Raw genomic sequence first — 24,307 nt, 5'->3', positions numbered from 1 at the left:
GAGTCTTCTACAATACTACAAATCAAAAGCATCTTTTGGCATTTGGCTTTCTTTATGATCCAACTCTCACATATGTATATGACTACTGAAAAACCATAGTTTTGATTATTTGGATCATTGTCAGCAAGTTGATGTCTCTGCTTTTTAATACACTGTCTAGTTTTGTCATAGTTTTCCTTACAAAGAGCAGCATCTTTTATTTTCATGCCTGGAGTCAAAATTCACAGTGATTTTGGAGCCCAAGAAAATACAATCTGTCACTCTTTCCATGTTTTATCCTTCTATTTGCCATGAAATGGTGAGACCAGATGCCTTGATCTTAATGTTTTTAATGTTGAGTTTCGAACTAACCTTTTCACTCTCTTCTTTCACCCTCATCAAAGGTTCTTTAGTTTCTCTTCACTTTCTGCCATTAGAGTGATATCATCTGCATAACTGAGAAAATCATGTTATAGTAATGCTATATATAATATTTGTGTTTTGTCATGAATTACTGTTAATTTTGTTTTATTATAAATGAATGTGAGCTTTTTATCACGTTTAAGTGCTAATTTTTATTTTATCATGAATGAATATTGAATTTTCTGCTTCTGAGATGATCCTCTTCATTAACCTTTTAATGTGGTTAAATGACACAATGGAGATTCATTCTTGGGATGAAAGTAGCTCATTCATCATGTGTTACATGATTTATATATCACTGATTTTTTTTAGGATGCTTCTATTTTTTAATAAAACTGGCCTTTAAATTTCAAAAAAAAAACCCAAATATTTCTCCTGGTAATCTTGATTCTAGCTTGTGATTCATCCAGCTCAGCATTGCGTATGATGTACTCTGCATAGAATTTTAATAATCTAGGTGACAATATACAGCCCTGAGGTACTCCTTTCCCAGTTTTGAATCAGTCCATTGTTCCATGGCCGGCTCTAACTGTTGCTTCTTGATCTGCATACAGGTATCTCAGGAGACAGGTAAGGTGGTCTGGTATTCCCATCTCTTTCAGACTATGCCATGGTGTGTTGTGATCCACAGAGTCAAGGCTTTTGTGTAGTCAGTGAAGCAGATGTTTTTCTGGGATTCCCTTGCTTTCTCTTTGATCCAATGGATGTTAGCAATTTGATCTCTGTTTCCTCTGCATTTTCTGAATCCAGCTTGTACATCTGGAAGTTCTTGGTTCATGTACCTCTGAAGTCTACCTAGAAGGATTTTGAGAATTACCTTGCTAGCATATGCAATGAGCGCAATAGTACAGTAATTTGAATATTCTTTGGAATTGCCTTTCTTTGGGATTGGAATGAAAACTGACCTTTTCCAGTCCTGTGGCCAATGCTGAGTTTTCCAAATTTGTGACCTATTTAGTGCATCACTTTAACAGCATCATCTTGTAGGATTTTAAATAGCTCAGCTAGAATTCTGTCACCCCCACTAGCCTTGTTTGTAGTAATGCTTCCTAAAGACCACTTGAATTCACACTCCAGGATGTCCAATTCTAGGTGATTAACCACATTATCACGGTTATCTTGGTCATTATGACCATTCTTATGTAGTTCTTCTGTGTCTTCTTGCCACCTCATCTTATTAACTATCAACAATTTCAAGCAGATGATTTATACATATTTTTCCTGATATTCTAAATGTTTTTTTCATAAGACTGCCTGAGTTACCCAATAAATTATTATGAAAGCATAAATCATCCATGACCTTGAATAACATTCTTAAGGTTTTCTTTCTTGATTCATTTTTTAATATCAGACACTAAATGTCAGGCAAGTATTCAACTTCCAACACTCTTTATACACTCATTTTAATTGAATTAATTTAAATGATTAATGTTTATAATGTTTCCTTTCTGTTCTGTAACTTTGGCCATCTTCAAAGTGCTGAAGAAAAATAACTTTCAAAGAACTAGAATTGTGTATTTACTTAAAATAGCAATACAGAATGAGTTAAAAAAGATGATAATTTCAGACAGCATGTGAAATAAATTGAAATTGAATTTTAGCTAGAAAGACATTCATTCCAAAGAGAAGGAATGCAAAATGTTGACAAAAATTGGTAAATGTAAATTTCATTTTTCATATATAAAAATTTTTAAATAACTAATATGGAATGCATTTAAAACAAGATAAACTTAAAATAATTTACAGCAGAAATGCCAAGGAGAGGTGCTGAAGACAGAATTAAAATACTTGAAAATGTCTATGCTCTGAAACTAGGAAAGAAAAAAGATTTATGTAGCTTTTCTTAGTTCAAATTACAAGTTTAATATTATAGGAATTAGAACTTTGTAAATGGAAAAGAGAAATAAATGCAATGAGATAAAAATTAAGAAGTGATAAAATTTTATGTACCTAAAATGTCTAATGACACTAATAATTTGACCTAAAAATAAAAACAACAAAAGCAAATGACTACAAAAAATGAGAAAAATATTTTCAGAAGGTTCCAGAAGAGAATAGCAAATGAACTTCAAAGAGAAGAAATATGCTCAACCTCAGTAGAAAACAGTTTTATATTTATTCATCCATCAGATTGAAAATATTAAATTACTCTAACCTGTGAGACTGGGGAGATACTTTAATACATAACGTGAAAACATGTACAAAAAACCCCCACAGAACTTTAAAAATGGAAAATAATCTGTCAATATTTACTAAAATAATTAAAGAATATATGAAATACTTTATCCAGGAACCCATTTCCTAAGAATCTAAATTGAACACACTACTTTCTTAGAGATATATTTAAAGAAGTTAACGTAGCACTTTATAGCAACTCCTGACTGCAGTGTCCCTTTAATGGTCACCAGCTTAGATCAATGTGTGGGTGGGTGTGTGTTATGTGTAGCTTGTGTGTCTATGTATGTATGTATACACGCATATATAGGTAAATAAATTATATATATACATTCATATAACTCTAAGTTCTAACAAACTGTTAAAAATCAATTACATCTATACATTTTAACATTTCTTATGATGAAAAAAATAACAGATGCAAATCTGTTTTTAAATTTTTTTAAAAACTATTTTTAAAAGGGAACAATTACAAAAACAGCATTCTGTATAAGTGTATACATTTTTTATCTTTGTGTCAGTTCAAGAAAGCTGTACAAATGTAATTACAAGGCTATTCAGAGGAGAGGTGAAGTGAAAAATGACAGATTTATTATATTTCTTTTCAAACTTCCTTCTATTTTTTTCAACAATAATAGGAAGCTTGTGTTTAACTTTAGATAATTTTTTAAAGACATCTAAAATGCAAGTTCAAAACAACATTCTCTGTCTTCAAAAATAAAATAAAAATAAAAATAAAATAAAAAATAAATAAGTGGGACCTAATCACACTTATTAGCTTTTGCACAACTAAGGAAACTTTAAAAAAAGAAAAAGCAACCTACGCAACAGGACAAAATATTTGCAAAGTATGTGACCAATAAGGGCTTAAATTCCAGAATAAACAAAGAGCTATACAGCTCAACAACAAAAGCAAAAATGATACAGTCATAGAATAGGCAGCAGACCTAAACAGATATTTCTCAAAAGAAGTCATGCACGTGGTCAAGAGGCACATAATGTAATGCTCAATGCAGCTGATTATTAGAGAAATGCAAACCAAAGCTACAACAAGGTATACCTCACAACAGTCAGACTGGCCACTAGTCAAAGTCTACAAATAATAAATGCTGGAGAAGGTGTGAAGAAAAGGGAACCCTCCTACACTGTTGATGGGAATATAAATTGGCACTATATAGCCCCTACAGAGAAGAGTACAGAGATTCCTCAAAAAAGTAAAAAAGTAGAGTTGTTGTATGATCCAGAAATCCTACACTTGGGCATATATCCAGAAAAGATAAAAGTTTTAATTTGAAAAGATACAAGTAACCCAACATTTATAGCAGAGCTATTCACTATAGCCAAGACACGAAAGCAACTTAAGTGTCCATCGACTATTAGGATTGACGGATAAGGAAGATATGGTGTATATATGCAGTGAAATAGTACTCAGCCTTAAAAAAAATTGAAAACGCCATTTGCACCAACATGGATGGACCTAGAGATTATCCTACTAAGAGAAGCAAATCAGAGAAATATGCGGAATATTAAAAAAATAGTATAAATGAACTTATTTACAAAGACTAACAGACATATAAATCACACTTAAGATTACCAAAAGGTGGGGGGGAGGCGGTACAGATAGGGAAACATTGGGAATATGGATTAACAGATGCATAGAACCATATAAAAATAGATAAACAACAAGGATTCGCTGTATAGCACAGGGAACTGCATTTCATATCTTGCAGTAAACGATAATGGAAAAAATCTAAATGTACAGTTGAGTCACTTTGCTATACACCTGAAACTAACACAATATTATAAATCAACTCTATTTCAATTTTAAACATTCTCATATTTTCCATGTTTGTATTATTTAATATCTTTATGTTGATATACAAAATATGTTAAATTATATACATCAAATATTTATAGCTGTTACCTCCACATGATGAAATTGCAGAGAATTCTCTTTATTATTGTGTGCGTTTAGTTGCTCAGTCATGTCCAATTCTTTACGACCCCATGGACTGTAGCCCACCAGGCTCCTCTGTCCATGGGGATTCTCCAGGCAAGAATACTGGAGGTAGGTTGCCATGCCCCCTCCAAGAGCTCTTCCCAACTTAGGGATCGAACCCAGGCCTCCTGCACTGCAGGCGGATTCTTTACAATCTGAGCCAGAATGGAAGCCCTTTTCTGCATTTTCTAATTTTTTTCAATAAATATAATTTAAATTAGATAATATTATGAAGTTATTTTAATGATTTACCACTCAATCTTTCTCAGTTTTTTGGAAAATATTTTTAAGATTTTTGTATATAATCTTGTTTAGGGGGATAGTTAGTAGAGATACACAAAAGGAAAATTTTCTCTCACTTCCAAAATCTCATGTCATTTTACTGAAAAATACATTGATAGATAACTTTATTGCGAAGCAACGTATTCCCATGATTTAAGAATTAACTTCTCCAAAAATGCATAATCCAAATAACTTGTCTCTGAACATTAGGAATTGGTACATCCTTTATGGGGCTTCCCAAGTGGCTCAGTGTTAAAGAATCCACCTGCCAATGATGAAGATGCAGGAGACGTAGGTTCGATCCCTGGATCAGGAAGAGCCCCTGGAGGAGGAAATGACAACCCACCCTAGTATTGCTGCCTGGAGAATCCCATGGACAGAAGAGTCTGGTGGGCTAGAATCCATAGTGTTGCAAAGAGTCAGACACGGCTGAGCAACTGAGCACATGTGCACACACATCCATTACAGTTTTTTTTAAAATAAAAACTTCATGTTGAGATTTGTTTCAAACTGCATTTTTCAAGAATAAACTTTTCTGAAAAAACAAAAGACTTTCATAGGTACAATTTTTGTTCTTGTGCTATTTTTCCATTTATTCTAGCTTCCAGGCTCATAAAACAGGATCAATAACTAAAATTACAGCTGCTATTTTTAAACAAAGGAAAAGTCTTGTTCTTAACACTATGAAAAGTGTTTTGTTTGTTTTAAGGGATTGAAGAGACAACAGAGAAAATAAAAGGCCTCTATACAGGAGGGTTCAAGACTGACCCCTAAGCATGAATTTTAAAAACTCTTAAACTCCTAATATTTTGCACCACAATATGTGGTTGTTTGTAAATTTCCATTTTTCTTGAGTTTCTGCAGCTTTCATTAGATTTGCAAGGTTGTCTCTCTCTCTCCAAAAAGCTTAAAATGCATTGCTATAGATAGAAAAAGATAACTATGATTTCCCTATGATTTAAAAGGCTTAATATAGAAGATACCGTCTTAAGTAAACAATGTTATAAATAAAGGAGGGATAGAAAGATGTTGCCTTTTATAATTTTTGGAGGATTTTGTCCTTATTGAGGCTGTATTGTGACATCTAGAAGGAACAAATTTTGTAAGGATAATCTGCTTGGGACCTATGTCATCCCATAGGCTGTGACTTAAAAGAATTCTCTGAGTACATTTGCTCCAAACTTGTATGCTGAGTCAAAGAAAATGTTTCTTACTATAGAAAAAGAATTGATCTTTTAAGATTATATTAATAACTGTGTAGTCTCTACATGAAAACTGAAGCCATGAAATTAAAAGATGTTTTCTCCTTGGAAGAAAAGCTATGACAAACCTAGACAGAATATTAAAAAGCAGAGACGTTACTTTGCCAACAAAGGTCCATATGGTCAAAGGCATGGTTTTACAAGCAGTCATATATGGATGTGAGAGTTGGACCATTAAGAAAGCTGAGCACCAAAGATGCTTTCAAAATGTGGTGCTGGAGAATACTTTTGAGAGTCTCTTGGACAGCAAGGAGATCCAATCAGTCCATCCTAAAGGAAATCAACCCTGACTGTTCATTGGAAGGACTGATACTGAAGCAGAAGCTGCAATATTTTGGCCACCTGATGCGAAGAGACAACTCACTGGAAAAGATCCTGGTGCTGGGAAAGACTGAGGGCAGGAGGAGAGGGGGGCGACAGAGGATGAGATGCTTGAATGGCATCATCGGCACAATGGACATGAGTCTGAGCAAACTCCAGGAGATAGTGAAGGACAGGGAAGCCCAGTGTGCTGCAGGCCATGGGGTCTCAAAGAGTCAGACACAACTTAGCCACTGAACAGCAACAAGTGAAACCCACAAATCAACTTGACTTTTAGGTAAAGTCAATCAATTCCTCTTTAAAAGTTGGCTGTAAAAGATGTCCTTTTATTTCCCTCACATATTTTAGCAAGAAGAGTCTAGACATCATAATGAATACGTGGAGAAGTTCTTTTTATTTCCTCTAAAACCGTGTTTTTTTCAAACACCCTCAGGGCATTTCCACCTCTTCAACTGTTCAAAAGAAACACTTGTCGGAAATAGCTAGCACCCTGGACGCTTGTGTGGATTTTACCCAGCTTTAAGGCCCAGTTTAAATCTCGTCTCTCACAAAATCTGCTGTTTCATTGCAGTCACCCCTCAGATTTCTAATAAAGTATACATTCTATTGTTTTGTTATATAACATGCACTGCTCTTGTAAGTATGGGCACTCTAAAAAATCAATGATAATATTACATTACTAACTTCAGATTGTGAGGATAAAGAAATTTGTTTTCTTCCCTCCAATACAGGGATGTTTTCAGCAGCAAGTGAGCCTGAGTTACATAATCATCACATGCGGCCACTTGAAGATCAGTATTCTAGTCAAATATTTTTTGTTTTTAAAAGTCCTGTTGTAAAAAAAAAAAGAATTACTCTATAGGTTAATCTTGAACTTGGTATCGAGTTTATCTCATGCCTTCCTTGCTTAATTCCATTGTGGTTACTGAAGATTTCAAATTTGAATCGCTTGAATCAATCATTTGAAATTTGTAGAGACTCATCTTATGACAGCATCAAGTCAATTTTTTAAAATGTTTCATGTGCCCTTAAAAGGAATGTGTATTCTGTAACTGTTTGCAATGTTGAATACAAATCTACTAGATCAAGTTTGTTGTGTTGTTCAGAATTTCTATATCTTTATTGATATCTTTGTTTTAGGTCTAGGCCTTTATCAGATTCCATTAAAATCCCCCACTGTAGTTGTACATTTATTTCTTATTTGTGCTCCATCAGTTTTCACTTTATATATTTTGAGGTTATAACTTTAGGGCATATAATTTCACATTCATGAAATATTTCTTTATCTTTAATGGTGCTCTTGCAATAAAGCATACTTTGCCTACTATCAGAATAGCTACCCCAGACTTCTTTTTAGTGTGATCTGATTCATTACATTCTATTGTCTTTCTTTGTAAATCCCTATATATTTGTACTAAGATGTGTTAGCATATAGGGTGTTATTTTATCTAGTCTGACAACCTTTGTTTATTAATTTAAGTATTTCACCTTTTTATATACAATGTAATTATTGATACATGTAGGCTTAAATCTGACCTGTTAATGCTTGTTTTTGTTTTTTTTTATTTTTCTATTTTTGTGTCATTTTCTTTCCTTCATTGTTTTATTTTAAATTAATCAAACATTTTTCTGTTATTTTGCTATAACTTTATTTAGCATAGTATATTTATTATTATTCTTTTGGTGGTTCCTCTAGTGATAATAAGATATATCCTTGTCTTGTTAGAGTATACTCTAAATTAGTATTTTTTCTTTTTACTTTTCAGAAAGGCAAAGATGCAAAACATCTTTAAATCCATTTACCATATCCTCTTTTTTTGGTTTTGCCACTTTTGTTATACTTCTATATGCATGTAGACCTCCACAGGTAAAACTGTTTTATACTGTCAAGGAATATTTAGATTAAACATATATCCACAAATTTCCTTTGCTCTTCAATCCTTACTAAATTCTTGTAGTTTATTTGGAGCAATATATATATTTTTTCTTCCAGAACTTCTTTTCCTTGGGATTCCTTTCTGAACAGTTCTTCTGGCAATGAGATCTCTCTTTACTATTTGTGTGAACACATATTTATTTTGCCTTTAAAGATATTTTTTCTGGGAATAGATATATGGATTGTCAACTGCTTTTATCTCACTACTTAAATAATTATCATTCCATGTTTTGTTACATAATGATCTATTGATAGAGTATTAACATTTACCTTTGAACATGTTGTGTCCATTCTATCAGCTTCAACATTAAGATTTCCTCTGACTGGTTTTATTAGTTTCTAATGTGTCTAAATGCCATTACCTAGCTTGCAATTCATATACAACTTGAATCTGTTGCTTGATGCCTTTTCACAGTCGGGAACATGTTTTCAATCCATCCTACTACAGGCAGTGCCAAATATTGCTTCTGACCTATTCTTATTCTTCTTTTTCCTTAAACTTTATTACCAACTTATCAGAATTTGTCATCACCTCTATCCATCACCTGACCTGCCTCCTGAGAAATCTGTATGCAGGTCAAGAAACAACAGTTAGAACTGGACATGGAACAATGGACTGGTTCCAAATAGGAAAAGGAGTACATCAAGGCTATATATTGTCACCCTGGTTATTTAACATATGCAGAGTATATCATGCTAGATGCTGGGCTGGATGAAGCACAAGCTGGAATCAAGTTTGCTGGGAGAGACATCAATAACCTCATATATGCAGATGACACCACCCTTATGGCAGAAAGTGAAGAAGAACTAAAGAGCCTCTTGATGAAAGTGAAAGAGGAGAGTGAAAAAGTTGGCTTAAAGCTCAACATTCAGAAAACTAAGATCATGGCATCCGGTCCCATCACTTCATGGCAAATAGATGGGGAAACAATGGAAACAGTGAGGGACTTTATTTTGGGGGGCTCAAAAATCACTGCAGTTGGAGACTGCAGCCATGAAATTAAAAGCAGAGACATTAGTTTGCCAACAAAGGTCCATCCACTCAAAGTTTTGGTTTTTCCAGTAGCCATGTATGAATGTGAGAGTTGGACTATAAAGAAAGCTGAATGTTAAAGAATTGATGCTTTTGAACTGTGGTGTTGGAGAAGACTCTTGAGAGTCCCTTGGATGGCAAGGAGATCCAACCAGGCAAGGAAATCAATCCTGAATATTCACTGGAAGGACTGATACTGAAGCTGAAACTCCAATACTTTGGCCACCTGTTGGAAAGAACTGACTCATTTGAAAAGACCGTGATGCTGGGAGGGATTGAGGGCAGGAGGAGAAGGGGACGACAGAGTATGAAATGGTTGGATGGCATCACCAACTCAATGGACATGAGTTTGAATAATTTCCAGGAGTTGGTGATGGACAGGGAGGCCTGGCATCCATGGGGTCACAAAGAGTTGGACATGACTGAGCAAGTGAACGGACTATCCATCTTCTGTACTTTTCTGTAATCAGTCATTTTTTTATCTTCATATTTACTTGTAATTTTTTCTACTGATCTATTTTTAATTCAGTAATTATCCCCTGTTGTATCTAATTCACTGATAAACACATCTATTGAGTTATTAATTTTTTATATTGTTAAGTTATAAAGTTTAAATTTTGTTTTGTATTACAGCTTCTGTTTTATAGTGAAATTCTCCCCTCATCTATTTTCTTCAAAATACAATCACAGTTATTTTTAAGTGATAATTTCCATAACCTAATGTGAAGTGTCAGCTCATTGCAAAAGATCCTGATGCTGGGAAAGATTAAGGGCAGGTGGAAAAGTGGGCATCAGAGGATGAGACGGTTGAATGGCATCACTGACTCAAGGGACATGAATCTGAGCAAACTCTGGAAGACAGTGAAGAAAAGGGAAGTCTGGAGTACTGCAGTTCATGGGGTCACAAAGAGCTGGACATGGCTTAGCGACTGAACAATAACCATAACAGAGAATATGCAATGTCTGAACTATTCATCTATCCAGTCACATCATAGGCTTCCCTGGTGGCTCAGATGATAAAGTGTCTGCCTGCAATGTGGGAGACCCAGGTTTGATCTCTGGGTTGGTGAGATCCCCTGGAGAAGGAAATGGCAACCCACTCCAGTACCCTTGGCTGGAAAATCCCATGGACAGAGGAGCCTGGTGGGCTACAGTCCATGGGGTTGGACAGTGTCGGATACGACTGACTTCACTTTCCCTTTTCACATCATATGCTAATGAGAGTATGTGAGTACTTAATATTGATTGCACTTTGCAGATTAATTTATTTTATATGTGTGTGTGTCTTGTTTATTTCTTCTCTGAGTTAAATTTCTTTTCAAAGTGTTTTAACAAGCTATACATTTTCTAGTTCACATAACAGAGACATTTAAGAATGCAGAAAGGAAGTGGATCAGTAAAGAAAAGAAGCGCCTGTAGAACTCACAGGAAATGGGTTCTTGATATGTGTTATACCTCTCACAATGCAAACTCTCCTAAACAGCCCAGACTATATCCTATAAGCACATGGGCACAGCTCAGTGTATAACTATAAACTAAATTTCAAGTGGATCCCAGTTATTTCCTTCTGCATTAATTTTCTGTGTTTCCGAGAGACCCACTCATACAATATCTTCAGTATGGACAGGAACAACAATCTCATTTCACTGTGTTGTCAAATTAGGACTTCTGACTTTATCTTAACAGTCATAACATTGTTTTTCTTTGTCTTTGGAAGTACCTAATTGAATAGACTGAATTCCAAAATATTCACTCAATATGATTCTGCCATTTCACAAACCTAATTTGGAAATAGTAAGTTCATTTCAATCAGAATTATTTTTCAAATATTAAACCAATTAATTAAAAAATAACATTTGGAAAAACAAAATGTCTTTCATAAATTTTTTCTAAACATTTTTGATACTCAGTACTGCTGGCTGGCTAGTTTAAATGATAAAAATATTTTTATACCTCTACTATTTGAGATTTTTATTTTCTTGAGACAGAGGAGAAATTAATCTGATATGTAGGATCACACCATTCAACCGCTAGAATCATTTCAGCATGCTACTTAGTAAAATTGCTTTTCTATAGTGAGACATTATATTGCAAAAAAAAAAAGAAATACAAGTGGCATAGTCATAATAATTTAAAAGTAAGCACCAAGAACTGAAATATTTCTGTATTATACTATGAATTTCAATGTCAATTAAATAAAATGCTAGCTTCTACTTTAAATATCATAAACTTAAAAAAATTAGCATGTACAGTTCAATAAAAAATTAAGAGAGCATATGTTAAAATGAGTATTTTATATGTATTCATACATAAGTGCTCATCACTAGTCCACAAGCTATTGCAGGTATAAAATCTAAAGTGCTTCAGTGAGTTAATATTATTCATGTGTTACATGGTTTATCAATTGTTAACTTAATTGCTTTGATGTGTTTTGAATTTTATATATAAGATGATATATTTTGATAGCTTTGTAAGCTCTTTTAAAAAAAATAAACTAGAAACACTGCTTCTTGATTTTATATACAAAATAGAATATTTCCTCGACAAACACAGAATTCAAAGGTTCATCTATCCATCTATTCTGAGTTTGTGTCCCTACAAAGAAGATTCAGTTGAATAAGCTTAGATATGAAGTGAAATAACTGTGTCAACTTAATCTGAATGTGAAAAAGATTTAACATTTACATCTTTGCTTATGGTAAAAATAAGTACTTTCAGTTGCATTTGGGGCTTTTCTGTATTCACGAGTAAAGAACTCTCTCTCTCTCATTTACTCTCAGAAAATCTTCTGATTAGGTATCAGTTCAGTTCAGTCGCTCAGTCGTGTCCTACTCTTTGCGACCCCATGAACCTCAGCACGCCAGGCCTCCCTGTTCATCACCAACTCCCAGAGTCCACTCAAACCCATGTCCATCGTGTCAGTGATGCCTTCTAACCATCTCATCCTCTGTCATCCACTTCTCCTCCTGCCCTCAATCTTTCCCAGCATCAGGGTCTTTTCAAATGAGTCAGTTCTTCGCATTAGGTGGCCAAAGTATTGGAGTTTCAGCTTCAACATCAGTCCTTCCAATGAACACCCAGGACTGATCTCCTTTAGGATGGACTGATTGGATCTCTAGGTTTATTAAATATACTCTACCTGATGCGAACTGACTCATTGGAAAAGACCATGATGCTGGGAAAGACTGAAGGCAGGAGGAGAAGGGGACGACAGAGGATGAGATGGTTGGATAGCATCACCACTCAATGGACATGAGTTTGAGCAAGCTCTGGGAGCTGGTGATGGACAGGAAAGCCTGCTTGCTGCAGTCCATGGGGTTGCAAGAGTTGGACATGACTGAGCGACTGAACTGAACTACTTTTATAACTATATAGCTTATTATTTTTGAACTTTTCAATGTACAGTTGGCCTTTGAACAATACAGATTTGAACTGCATGGGTAAATATAAATGTAGGTTTGTTTAAATAAATATATTGAAAACATTTTTGGAGATTTGTGACAATTTGAAAAACTCAAACCTCATAACCTAGAAATACAAAAAAATAATAATAATAAAAATTAGGTATGCCATAAATAAATAAAATATATGTAGATACTACTCTATCTTTACATAGTATAAGGTGAGTGGTATTTAATATAAAATTAATAATGCTTTAAGGGTTTTTTTTTTCTGTTTTGTAACTTTGCTTTAAAGAATTATATTACCATACACTATGCCTTTTTCTCATAATTGGAGAAACTGTGAGACATCAGCCTACAACTACAGATAAGAAGTTGCTTTTTTTTTAATATATCAGTGTTTCCAATACTCTGTCATTAATTAATATGAGTGTTACCATATGTGTATGCCATAGTATATGCCATAAAAATTTTATAATAATTCTTTTGTTAACATATAGGTTAGGCTACTGTGAAACAATTGTATAGATTACACTAGGCAAAGCTAAAGCTATCCTATTGCTGCTTCTTCATTATCAATGCATAAATGTTATACTTGTAAATAAATATGAGTGTCTTTTTCACATTATATTCTTATTTTTGATGTCTATTATTAATAATGCATATAACATCTACAGTGATGTAGGTACTTAATAGTACGACAGATGATATGTCTTCTAAACAGATGATATAAACTTATGGAATAAATACAGTAGAGTAGTGTAAATATATTTTCTCCTTATGACCTTTGTAATAATATTTTATTTTCTCTGGCTTACTCTATTTTTAGAATACAGTATATAGTACAAATAACGTACAAAACATGTGTTGTATGCATGTGCTAAGTCGCTTCTGTTGCATACATCTCTTTGCGACCTTATGGACTGTAGCCCACCAGGCTCCTCTGTCCTTGGGATTCTCCGGGCAAGAATACTGGATTGGGTTGCCATGCCCTCCTTCACGGGATGTTCTGGACCCAGGGATTGAACTGTCATCCTGTGTGTGTGTGTGTGTGTGTGTGTGTGTGTGTGTGTGTGTGTGTGTGTGTGTGTGTGTGTGTGTGTGTGTGTGCACGCGCATGTGTGCATGCACTCAGTCTTGTCTGATTCTTTGTGACCTCCATGGACTGTAGCCCATCAGGTTTCTCTGTTCATGGAATTTTCCAGGCAAGAATCCTGGAGTGGGTTGCCATTTCCTTCTCCATGGGATCTTCCCAACCTAGAGATCGAACCTGCATCTCTTTCACCTCCTGCATTGGCAGGTGGATTCTTTACCACTAGAGACACCTGGGAAGCCCAAACATGTGTTAATAAGCTGCTCATATTATCAGTAAGGTTTCTTGTCAACTGTAGGCTACTAGTACTTTGGCTTTGGGGGAATCAAAAGTTAACATGGATCTTTGACTGCACAAAGTTCAGTTCCCAGAAGCCCCACGTTGTTCAAAGGTCAACTGTACAGCAAGCGTATAAAAATAACCATAAAATATTTATTCCTAGATATTGTTATTATTTCTGATGCAATTTTAACTGGGATTGCTTTTGTTCTTTGCCGTTCTGATAGCTCGTTAGCAGTATATAGAAAATACCAGTTTTCTGTATATGAATCTTGTATCCTGTAACTTTACTGAATTTGTTTATGAGTTCTAATGGTTTTTTGGTGAAGAATTTAAGGTTTTCTATATACAGTACCAAGACATCTGCAAATGGTGACAGCTTTATTTCTTCCCTTCCATTTTGAAAGCCTTATATTTCTTTCTCTTCTCTGATTGCTGTGTCTAGGACTTATAATACTATGTTAAAAAGAAGTGGTAACAGTGGGTATCCTTGTTTTGTTCCTGATTTAGAAGTCTTTTAGCTCTTTACTGTTGAGTGTGATATTAGCTGTAGGTTTGTCATAAATGGTCTTTATTATCTTGAGATATGCTCCCTCTATAGCAACTTTGATGAGTGTGTTTATCATGAATGAATGCTGAATTTCATCAAACTTTTTCTGCATCTATTGAGATGATCATGTTATTCTTCGGTCTTCCCTTGTTAATGTCATGGGTCACAAGATTGATTTGTGACTACTGATTCATCCTTTGCATCTCATATGAATGGGTAAAGAGGATGTGGGGTGTGTGTGTGTGTGTGTGTGTGTGTGTGTATTCAATGGACTATTACTCAACCATAAAAAAAGCTAAAAATCTTCCATTTGCAGCAATGTGGATGGACCTTAGAATATTACACTTCGTAAAATGTCAGACAAGTACTCTTATATTATCACTTATATGTGAGATCTAAAAATAAAGCAAATTAATGTATATGATAAAACAGGGACAGACTCAGAGCTGCAGAGAACAAACTAATGGATACCAATGGGGTGAGTAATTAGGATGTACAAACTACTGTGTATAAAATAGCTAAGAAGCAAGGATATATTGTACAGAACAGGAAAACATAGCCATATTTTGAAATAACTTTAAATGTAGATTGGTCTATTAAAATATCGAATCGTTATGTTTTACACCTGAAACTAATATAAGATTGTAAATCAACTATACTTCAATAAAAATTAAATTAATAATAAAATGAACTTTTGCATGCTGACTATCTGGACAAAGAAAACAAATTTTATTTTTTAGATAGAAAGTCATTATACTAATTATCAGGATATTAATTTTTTAAACTTTAAAATAAACCCTAAAAGCAGAGTATGCAGAGTATGGTTTTATATATTTCTTCACATTATTTAAAATATAAGAGTAAATAGCATTCTGCATTTTTGACAAACATAAAGGTTTTGAAATTCACCCATGCTAACCTAGTAGCTAATGCATTTCATTTTTCACTGCTGCTGCTAATACTCAAATTATTTATTCAAAATAATTCAAAATAATGTCAATGAATATTTGTGTCATTATAAGTCTGCAGTTTAAAGCAATGATGATATAAGCATTATTGTGCATGACTCTTCATATCATATGTAACTATTTCTCTAATACAAATGCTTAAGGATGCAATTTCCATGCAATAGGATATGTTGGCCCTTTAACATCTAATATTAAACTCTTCTAAAGTACAGGTTCTAATTTATACCCCATCTGCCACATAAATGCATTCTGTTTCTGTGAAACTTCATAAACCTTTTGGATTATCTGTTTTTTAAAATGTTTTCCAGTTTGGCAGTAATACTATTTATTGTGAGCTTCCCAGTGGCACTAGTGGTAAAGAACCATCCTGCCAATGCAGGAGACGTAAGAGATTCCTGGGTTGATCCCTGGGTCGGGAGGATCCCCTGGAGAAGGGAATCACAACTCCGGTGTTTTTGCCTGAAGAATCCCATGGACAGAGGAGCCCAGTGGGCTATTGTCCATAGAATCGCAAAGACTCAGGCATGACTGAAGTGACTCAGCACGCACTACTGATTATAATAGTTTTTGTTATTTAGATGTATTTATTTTTAAATGTAAAATTTATCTACTGTGTATTTCCTAGATTGATAAGATGGTGAAGCAACTTTTCATTTGCTTTATATTTAATTCATAGTTTCTCATCTGTAAAAGATTGATTTATATGTTTTGCATTTTTATTATATTTTCCTTTTAGATTTGTGAATCATTATATATTTCAGACATTAGTTCTTTGCCTTTTCTGTATGTTGAAGATATATTCTTTCAATGTATGCTTTGTCTCTTCATTTACTTAGGGGATTAAGAGAGGAATAAAAGGTTCTTGACTTTAAACATATATTCTTATAGCTTAATTCTGTAAGCATCTCAATTAAAAAAATACTTAAGCATTTGCTAACATGGCATCATGAAACAATTGTCATACCATCTTCTAAAATATTTGAGCTTATCCCTTTCACAATTAAGCTTATGATCTGAAGTTATTTTTATGTATAATGGGAAGTAAACATGCAGTTTTATATTTTCTATCCATGTAGATAACCAATTGTCTTAGCTCATATTCCTGAATTATTCCCACTGCTCTTCATGATATTGTTTCACATGAGAGCTCATACATCTGCACTTAATTTTGAATTCTCTGGCTGCCACTGTGTTCATCTATGACCCACTATTTTGCTATAAAATTATTTTAAGTTTTGCTATCTTGCTATCTGGTAAGAGAAGTCCCCCTTTTCAAAGTGTCTTCTTTGGACATATCTACATCATTCCTAGCCTTTTGCTCTTTAGAATAATTTTTAAAATCAATTTGTCTCTACCCACAAAGATACCTGATTTTTTTCCCCCACTGGAATTCCTTGAAATTTATAGATCATTTGGGAGATTTGTCATCTTAAAATATTGAATGGTCCTGTCCATGAATGTTTCTCTAGTATCTTTTAATGAATATGTACACTGTTCTCTAAAAAGTACTGCAACAAAAATTTTGTTATATTTCTCTTGTTTTTTGATTAATGGTATTTTCTGATTATTTCCTATAATTTTGTGAATTCTTTATTTTCAAATCAACAAGGTATTTACAATAATGTTCTATTACAGTTTAGTCAGTACTTTAGTATTTTTGATTTAGAGAAGGGACTGGCAAACCTTTTCTATAGTGTACTAGAAAGCAAATATTTTTAGTTTTTCAGGTCATTTAGTGGCTGTCATTGCAGATGGTGACTGAAACCACAAAATTAAAAGACACTTGCTCCTTGGAAGAAAAGCTATGACCAACCTAAACAGCATATTAAAAAGCAGAGACATTACTTTGCTGACAAAGGTCTGTAGAGTCAAAGCTATGATTTTTCCAGTAGTCACATGTGGATGTGAGAGGTGGACCATAAAGAAGGCTGAGTGCCAAAGAATTTTTGAACTGTGGTGTTGGAGAAGACTCTTGAGAGTCCCTTGGACTGCAAGGATATCCAACCAGTCCATCCTAAAGGAGATCAGTCCTGAATATTCATTGGAAGGACAGATGCCAAAGCTCAAGTTCCAAAATTTTGGCCATCTGAAGAGAAGAGCTGACTCATTGGAAAAGACCCTGATGCTGGGAAAGATTGAAGGCGGGAAGAGAAGGGGATGACAGAGGACGAGGTGGTTGGATGGCATCACCGACTCAAAGCACATGAGTTTCAGCAAGCTCCAGGAGATGGTGAAGGACAGGGAAGCCTGGCATGCTACAGTCCATGGGGGTCGCAAAAAGTCAGACATGACTGAGTGACTGAACAACAACAGCAAATAGTGGCTGTCACAACTACTTGACTCTGCCATTTTACAGTTACAGTTACAAAGCAGTATTTAGCAAATGGGCATGATTGTGTCCTCATAAAACTTCATTCACAGAAAAAGGATGTAGTCCAGATTTTGCCCAAATGCTTGAGTTTGTTAATCTCATATATAGAGCTTCATTCATATTATCAAGTCCTTATTTTTTATTATTTTTTAATTTTAAAAATATAGAATATAATTATGCTATAATATGTGTGAAACAATCTTTAACATATAATAGCAGTAAGATTTTTATGATATGTATATTATATAAAAGAATATTACTAAGATATGACATTCATGTAATTTTTAACTAAAAATTATAATATCAATGCTTTTTAATTGATATATTTTCTCTTTTAGTAGCTCCCTCTATTTCCTGTTTGTTTTAAATCTAATCTTTCTTGGCTTTGAAAATATGATTTCCAGGTTTGTTATCTTTATATGTTAAATATAAATAAACTATGTTTTGTAAACTTTTATTATACTCTGTTAAGAGTAAAGTAGAAGCTTGAAAATAGTTTGCCTTGGTAAAACTTAATGGGCCTGCTGCAAAGGCTTTCCAGTTTATTACCTTGTTAATAATAGAAGAAACTGACAAATCCATTCTTGTTAGATGAGACATAGTTCTATGGAGCTATAAAGAAAATTATTTGGGAAAATAATTACAGAATTTATCTGAAAACAACTGTTTGTTTATAGGTTTATAAACATATTTAAACATAAACATTTACAAACTCTCAGTCATATCCTTAAGAAACCTTCACTATATAGAATCTATTACAGTGAAGATTTACTATAATCTTCAATAAATATTTTCTTACTGATTTTGAATAATATTATCAGTTAGTTGTATATTTCATCCAGTTTGATTTAAGCAGATAGATTTTCTGAAGATAAGTGAAAGCAGTTTCTTAACAAAAATTGGAAAAAATAAGGTACAAAAATTATTTTCCATTATTACTACACAAACACAAACATACACATACATGTCATACAAATGAGAAGCTTACAAAAGAGAAGTGAATTATGGTCATACTAGTTAACAAGGATACTAACTAAATATAAACATTATTATTAATTGCAAAAAAAACCCAAAAACAGTCAGGGTTGAGACTACTATGCACCATTATGATTTAGAGCTTCCCTGGTGGCTCAGACGGTAAAGTCATCTGCTTGCAATGCTAGAGACCCAGGTTCAATCCCTGGGTTGGGAAGATCCACTGGAGAAGGAAATGGCAACCCACTCCAGTATTCTTGCCTGAAAAATTCCATGGATGGAGGTACCTCACTCAATGGGATCCCAAAGAGTTGGACACGACTGAGTGACTTCACTTTTTATGATTTGATCATTTTTTCTAGGTGGTATCACACAATAACCATATATAAAAGTAGTTCCACTTAAACCAAGGAAGCTCATTCCTCATTCTCAAAGCAGGACATGGTGTTCCCACTCTTTGCTTCCACAGTGAGCAGTACTTATACTTTAGTTACCCTAATTGCAGTATTACGCTGAAGCTAAAAGCTGCATTTCCAGCCGCCCCCACAACACCATCATTTCCTCTAAGATCAGCATATTTCTTATCTATCTCACTACTAAATACATAGCAGGTATCCAAAAATGTCTGTGAAACTAAACTGATCATAAAGAAAATGCCGAAAAGTAGTCATGTATCAGAACAGATAAGGATATTTTAAAGTATCTAAAGATTTTGGGGGCTATAGTAGTAAATTTCATGATATTCCATATCAACTGGCAGAATGGAACTGAAAGTTTATATTCTTACCTTTGACTAGGATATATGTTAATGGGGTTCTTAAAAGCAGGGAAAGAAAGTAAAATAATTAAATCCATAATTGAAAAGTAATTTTATTAAAGGGCAGGGGGCCTATCCTGAAACTCATTAGAAAATTTTTGACTTTCTGATTCTAATTTTTTATCTTTTAATAATATAGTTAAAACATAATGTTCAGCCATCTTCACTACTGTGCTTAATAAATAATTGATTAGGGATAAAGCATAGTTCTGGGGCTATGCCTAAATGTACTTGAGTCCTTGGCATTGAAAACAGACAGAACAAACGACAGGCCCGTGACGCACTAACATCTGGGGCAGTGATGAATCTATGAAGGAGGCACCAGTCACCAAGGGAATACTTTCCGTGCTCAAACCTATTCCTACAGGAGGAAAAAAAAAAAAGTGTTCTTGGTCTTTATCTGTGAAGTGAAGCAAAGTGAAGTCGCTCAGCCGTGTCCGATTCTTTGCAACCCCATGGACTATAACCTACCAGGCTCCTCTGTCCATGGGATTTTCCAGGCAAGAGTACTGAAGTGGGTTGCCATTTCCTTCTCCAAGTATATCAGATACATATCTGACAGGGAAGTTAAAATGGTCTTGTTCAGTCTTCAGAAGCAGGAGAGCAGGCTTCTGACCTGCCTGGACACTGCCTGGACTGCTTGCCTGCTCACAAAACACACCAATTGTTACCAGCAAGTCAGGCAGCACTTTAGATAAGAGAGGGAGTGAGTCTTGTAATTTCTGAACCCTTGGAGGTCTGGACAATCCCCCAGGGTCTAAGAAGTCTCATGACTCACAAGATGAAACAGCATTGTAAAAGTTAAAGTAAAACCAGAGCTGCATTTTGGCACACAGACTGATGATGATTTGAAAAAATCTCTAAGTGCAATTAGTTATTTTAAAAGAATAAGCATGAAAATGAGTATCTGTAGTTATAATTTTCAACATTCAACTTGTAGCCATCAGTTTGTGGTCTGGGATTATAAGGGGAGCTCCCGAAACTGGAATTTAAAGTCTTGCCCGTGGGGTGGATGCACTGCCTGGAACCCTTTTCCAATGGAGACTCCAGATTACTGTTAATGTGGGACATCCTAGTGCTGTTCAAGGCTGGATGTAGGTGCCGGCTCAGTTTGGTGATGTGTATGCTGTTACTTTGCTCCATTGCTTCTATTTCTTTTATTTTAATGACTATATATTGAAACTACATCAAATAACTATTCTATAAAAAAATTAAATTGTTTATTTGTGTGTAACCTGTGGCTTCTTTTGTTAATGAACTTTCAAACCTGAAATGAAACTAAAACTTTTGGCAAAACAATCTCAAATAGTTGGTGGTTGAATTTCAAATACTTTCAAGTGATATAGTAAGAAGCAGTATAGTAACAAAGCATTATTAAAAAGAACGGTGAATTGAAATGTCGAAGTACATTTGAATAAAACATTGGGGTTGTTTTTTCACTTGAACAAAGGGGAAAGTGAAAATGTTAGTCACTCTGTCATGTCTGAGTCTTTTGTGACCACATGGACTGTAGCCCTCCAGGCTCCACTGTCCATAGAATTCTCCAGGCAAGAATGTTGGAGTGGGTAGCCATTCCCTTCTCCAGGGGATCTTCCTGACCCAAGGGTCAAGCTGGGTCTCCTGCATTGCAGGCAGATTCTTCATTGTCTGAGCCACCAGGGAAGCCCTGGGAAAAAAAGGGGAAGAACTAAACAACTCTTGGGGAAAACAGTATGCTATAGAAGGCAATCTGCTAGAGGACTTCTAGCAAAACATAAGCCCAACTTCAAAGAATTTATTACTCTGTGCTTTCCCAAGCTGTCAAGAATCTCTAACACTTTAAAGATTTATGATGCAAGTGTCAAAAAAGTCTGCTGCACTGAACCAAATAAAAATCATTTTTGTTGGTTTTGGTTTGTTCATTTGTTTCAAAATTACTGATCTTTAGACATGGAAAGGAAGAATATTAGTAGTCAAAACTCTTGGCTCAAAGAGGGCAAGAAGGATGGATTTGTTGAAAAGAAAATAAACATCAGCAGATGTACAACAACTATAGCGGTGAGGAACTTTACCATTAGCAGCTTGCATGGCAGTCTGGGACTGAGTGAGCCGCTCAATCACTTGGATTCAAATGTTATACTAAATTTTTATAGTTACTGATTATATTATAAGACAATAGATAGTTATTAAGTACATTAATCTTGCAACAGCAGTCCGTTTTGATTTTTTATTTAATAAAGACACAAACTGCTTCCTGATACAAGACAGTGGACTCAGGACCTGACAAATATTAGCTCTTTGAATCCTCATAATAGCCCTATGATGTGAGTTTATTACTATACTCATTTTCAAAGTGACAAAAGTGAGATTAAGAAGGCTGAGTAAGCCTCCCAAGATCACAGAGCTATTAAGTGGCAGAGGCAGTCCTGGGACTCAGGCAGGTTGGCTCCAGAGCCTGAGTTGGTCCACTCACTCTTTTATGTTCCCTCTGAATGCACAGACCAGGCACAGAGTAGGTGAGGAGAATGAACGCTGAAAAACTATAACTATAGATATTCATTTTAATACTTTTTAAATAACGTACTTATAGATTTTTCAAAAATTTAAAATTCCCAATTCCATTCTAAGTGATTTTTTATTTCTCTGATCATTTCACTCAATAAATGTAATCATTAATTCTCTCTTTACTGCACAGCTTGACTTTTTTGCACAGATATAATTAGATCAAGTCATTAACAGTAAATAAGGCTATAACTACTCAATAAATTGTGAACACACACGAAGTTTATTTCGTATCCCTTCTAACTCTTATTTCCTGTAGACTTGTCTTAAAACCTTCCATGCCTCATCCCTATTCTCCCATCCTCCTCACCAACTTCATATTGTCCCTTGGCTCCGTGGGTCACAATCGTTGTGTCCCAAATACTTTTTCTAAGGCTTTATTTTTTAGAGCCACTTTAGGTTACAGTACAATTGAGAAGGTACAGTTCAGTTCAGTTCAGTCACTCAGTCGTGTCTGAATTCTTTGTGACCCCATGAACTCCAGCACGCCAGGCCTCCTTGTCCATCACCAACTCCCAGAGTCCACCCAAACCCATGTCCACTGTGTCGGTGATGCCATCAAACCCTCTCATCCTCTGTCATCCCCTTTTTCTCCTGCCCTCAATCTTTCCCAGCATCAGGGTCTTTTCCAATGAGTCAGCTCTTCGCATCAGGTGGCCAAAGTAGTGGAGTTTCAGCTTCAACATCAGTCCTTCCAATGAACACCCAGGACTGATCTCCTTTAGGAGGGACTGGTTGGATCTCCTTGCAGTACAAGGGACTCTCAAGAGTCTTCTCCAACACCACAGTTCAAAAGCATCAATTCTTCGGCGCTCAGCTTTCTTTATAGTCCAACTCTCACATCCATACATGACCACTGGAAAAACCATAGCCTTGACTAGATGGACCTTTGTTGACAAAGTAATGTCTCTGCTTTTTAATATGCTGTCTAGATTGGTCATAACTTTCCTTCCAAAGAGTAAGCGTCTTTTATTTTCATGGCTGCAGTCACCATCTGCAGTGATTTTGGAGCCCAGAAAAATAAAGTCAGCCACTGTTTCCACTCTTTCCCCATCTATTTCCCATGAAGTGATGGGACTGGATGCCATGAGCTTAGTTTTCTGAATGTTGAGCTTTAAGTCAACTTTTTCACTCTTCTCTTTCACTTTCATCAAGAGGCTCTTTAGTTCTTCTTCACTTTCTGCCATAAGGGTGGTGTCATCTGCATATCTGAGGTTATTGATATTTCTCCTGGCAATCAATGCACCATATAACCTCTGTCCCAATAAATGCATACCCTCCCCCATTATGAGCATCACTCACCAAAGTGATATATTTCTTAGCAAAGGTGAATCTGAATTGACACATAATCACCTAAAGTCTAAAATTTACTGTATGGCTGTACATTCTAAGGGTTTGGTCAAATGTATAATACCATAAATCTATCGTTAGATCATAGAATATGTTTGCCGCCCTAAAAATCCTCTTTGCCCTCCCTATTCATCATTTCCCCTCTCACCACCATCTCTGGCAACCACCGACTTTTTTAAATGTCTCCATAATTTTGTCTTTTCCATAATGCATACTGTTGTAATTATATAGGATGTAGCATCTTCACATTGACTTCTTTCACTTAGCAATATGCATTTACACTTCTTCCATGTGTGATCATGGCTTAATAGCTCATTTTTTTTTTTTTATCACTGAATAATATTCTATTGTCTGGATGTACCGAAGTTTGTTTAACTATCTACCTACTAAAGCACATCTTATTCAATTTTGTGCAATTATCAATAAAGCTACTATAAACATGCATGCAGGGTTTTGTATAAACATGTTTTCATATTCTTTGGGTAAATACCAAGGGACACAATTGCTGGATCATATGGTAAGAATATACTTTAGTTTTGTAAGAAAACACCA

At 34.9% G+C, this 24,307-nt stretch overlaps 1 protein-coding gene across 11 annotated transcripts in view; it reads right to left on the bottom strand.

Moving 5' to 3' along the window:
• The window catches only part of CNBD1 (cyclic nucleotide binding domain containing 1), a 441,461-nt gene that overhangs the window by 162,617 nt on the left and 254,537 nt on the right, over positions 1–24,307 (bottom strand). For 2 of the 11 annotated variants that reach the window (XM_081496823.1, XM_081496822.1), the window contains exon 7: positions 18,622–18,684. The exons of the other annotated variants lie outside the window; for them this stretch is intronic. In XM_081496823.1, coding sequence (XP_081352949.1) covers positions 18,622–18,684 — 63 coding nt within the window. The remainder of the gene's footprint in view (positions 1–18,621; positions 18,685–24,307) is intronic. 11 annotated transcript variants of the gene reach the window in all.

The sequence above is a fragment of the Giraffa tippelskirchi genome, chromosome 6, assembly GCF_054371585.1.
Source record: "Giraffa tippelskirchi isolate mGirTip1 chromosome 6, T2T-mGirTip1v1.2.pri, whole genome shotgun sequence".
In the NCBI taxonomy this organism is placed as follows: Eukaryota; Metazoa; Chordata; class Mammalia; order Artiodactyla; family Giraffidae; genus Giraffa; species Giraffa tippelskirchi.
The sequence above is the reverse complement of the archived record's forward strand: the minus strand, read 5'-3'. Positions and strand labels throughout refer to the sequence as shown.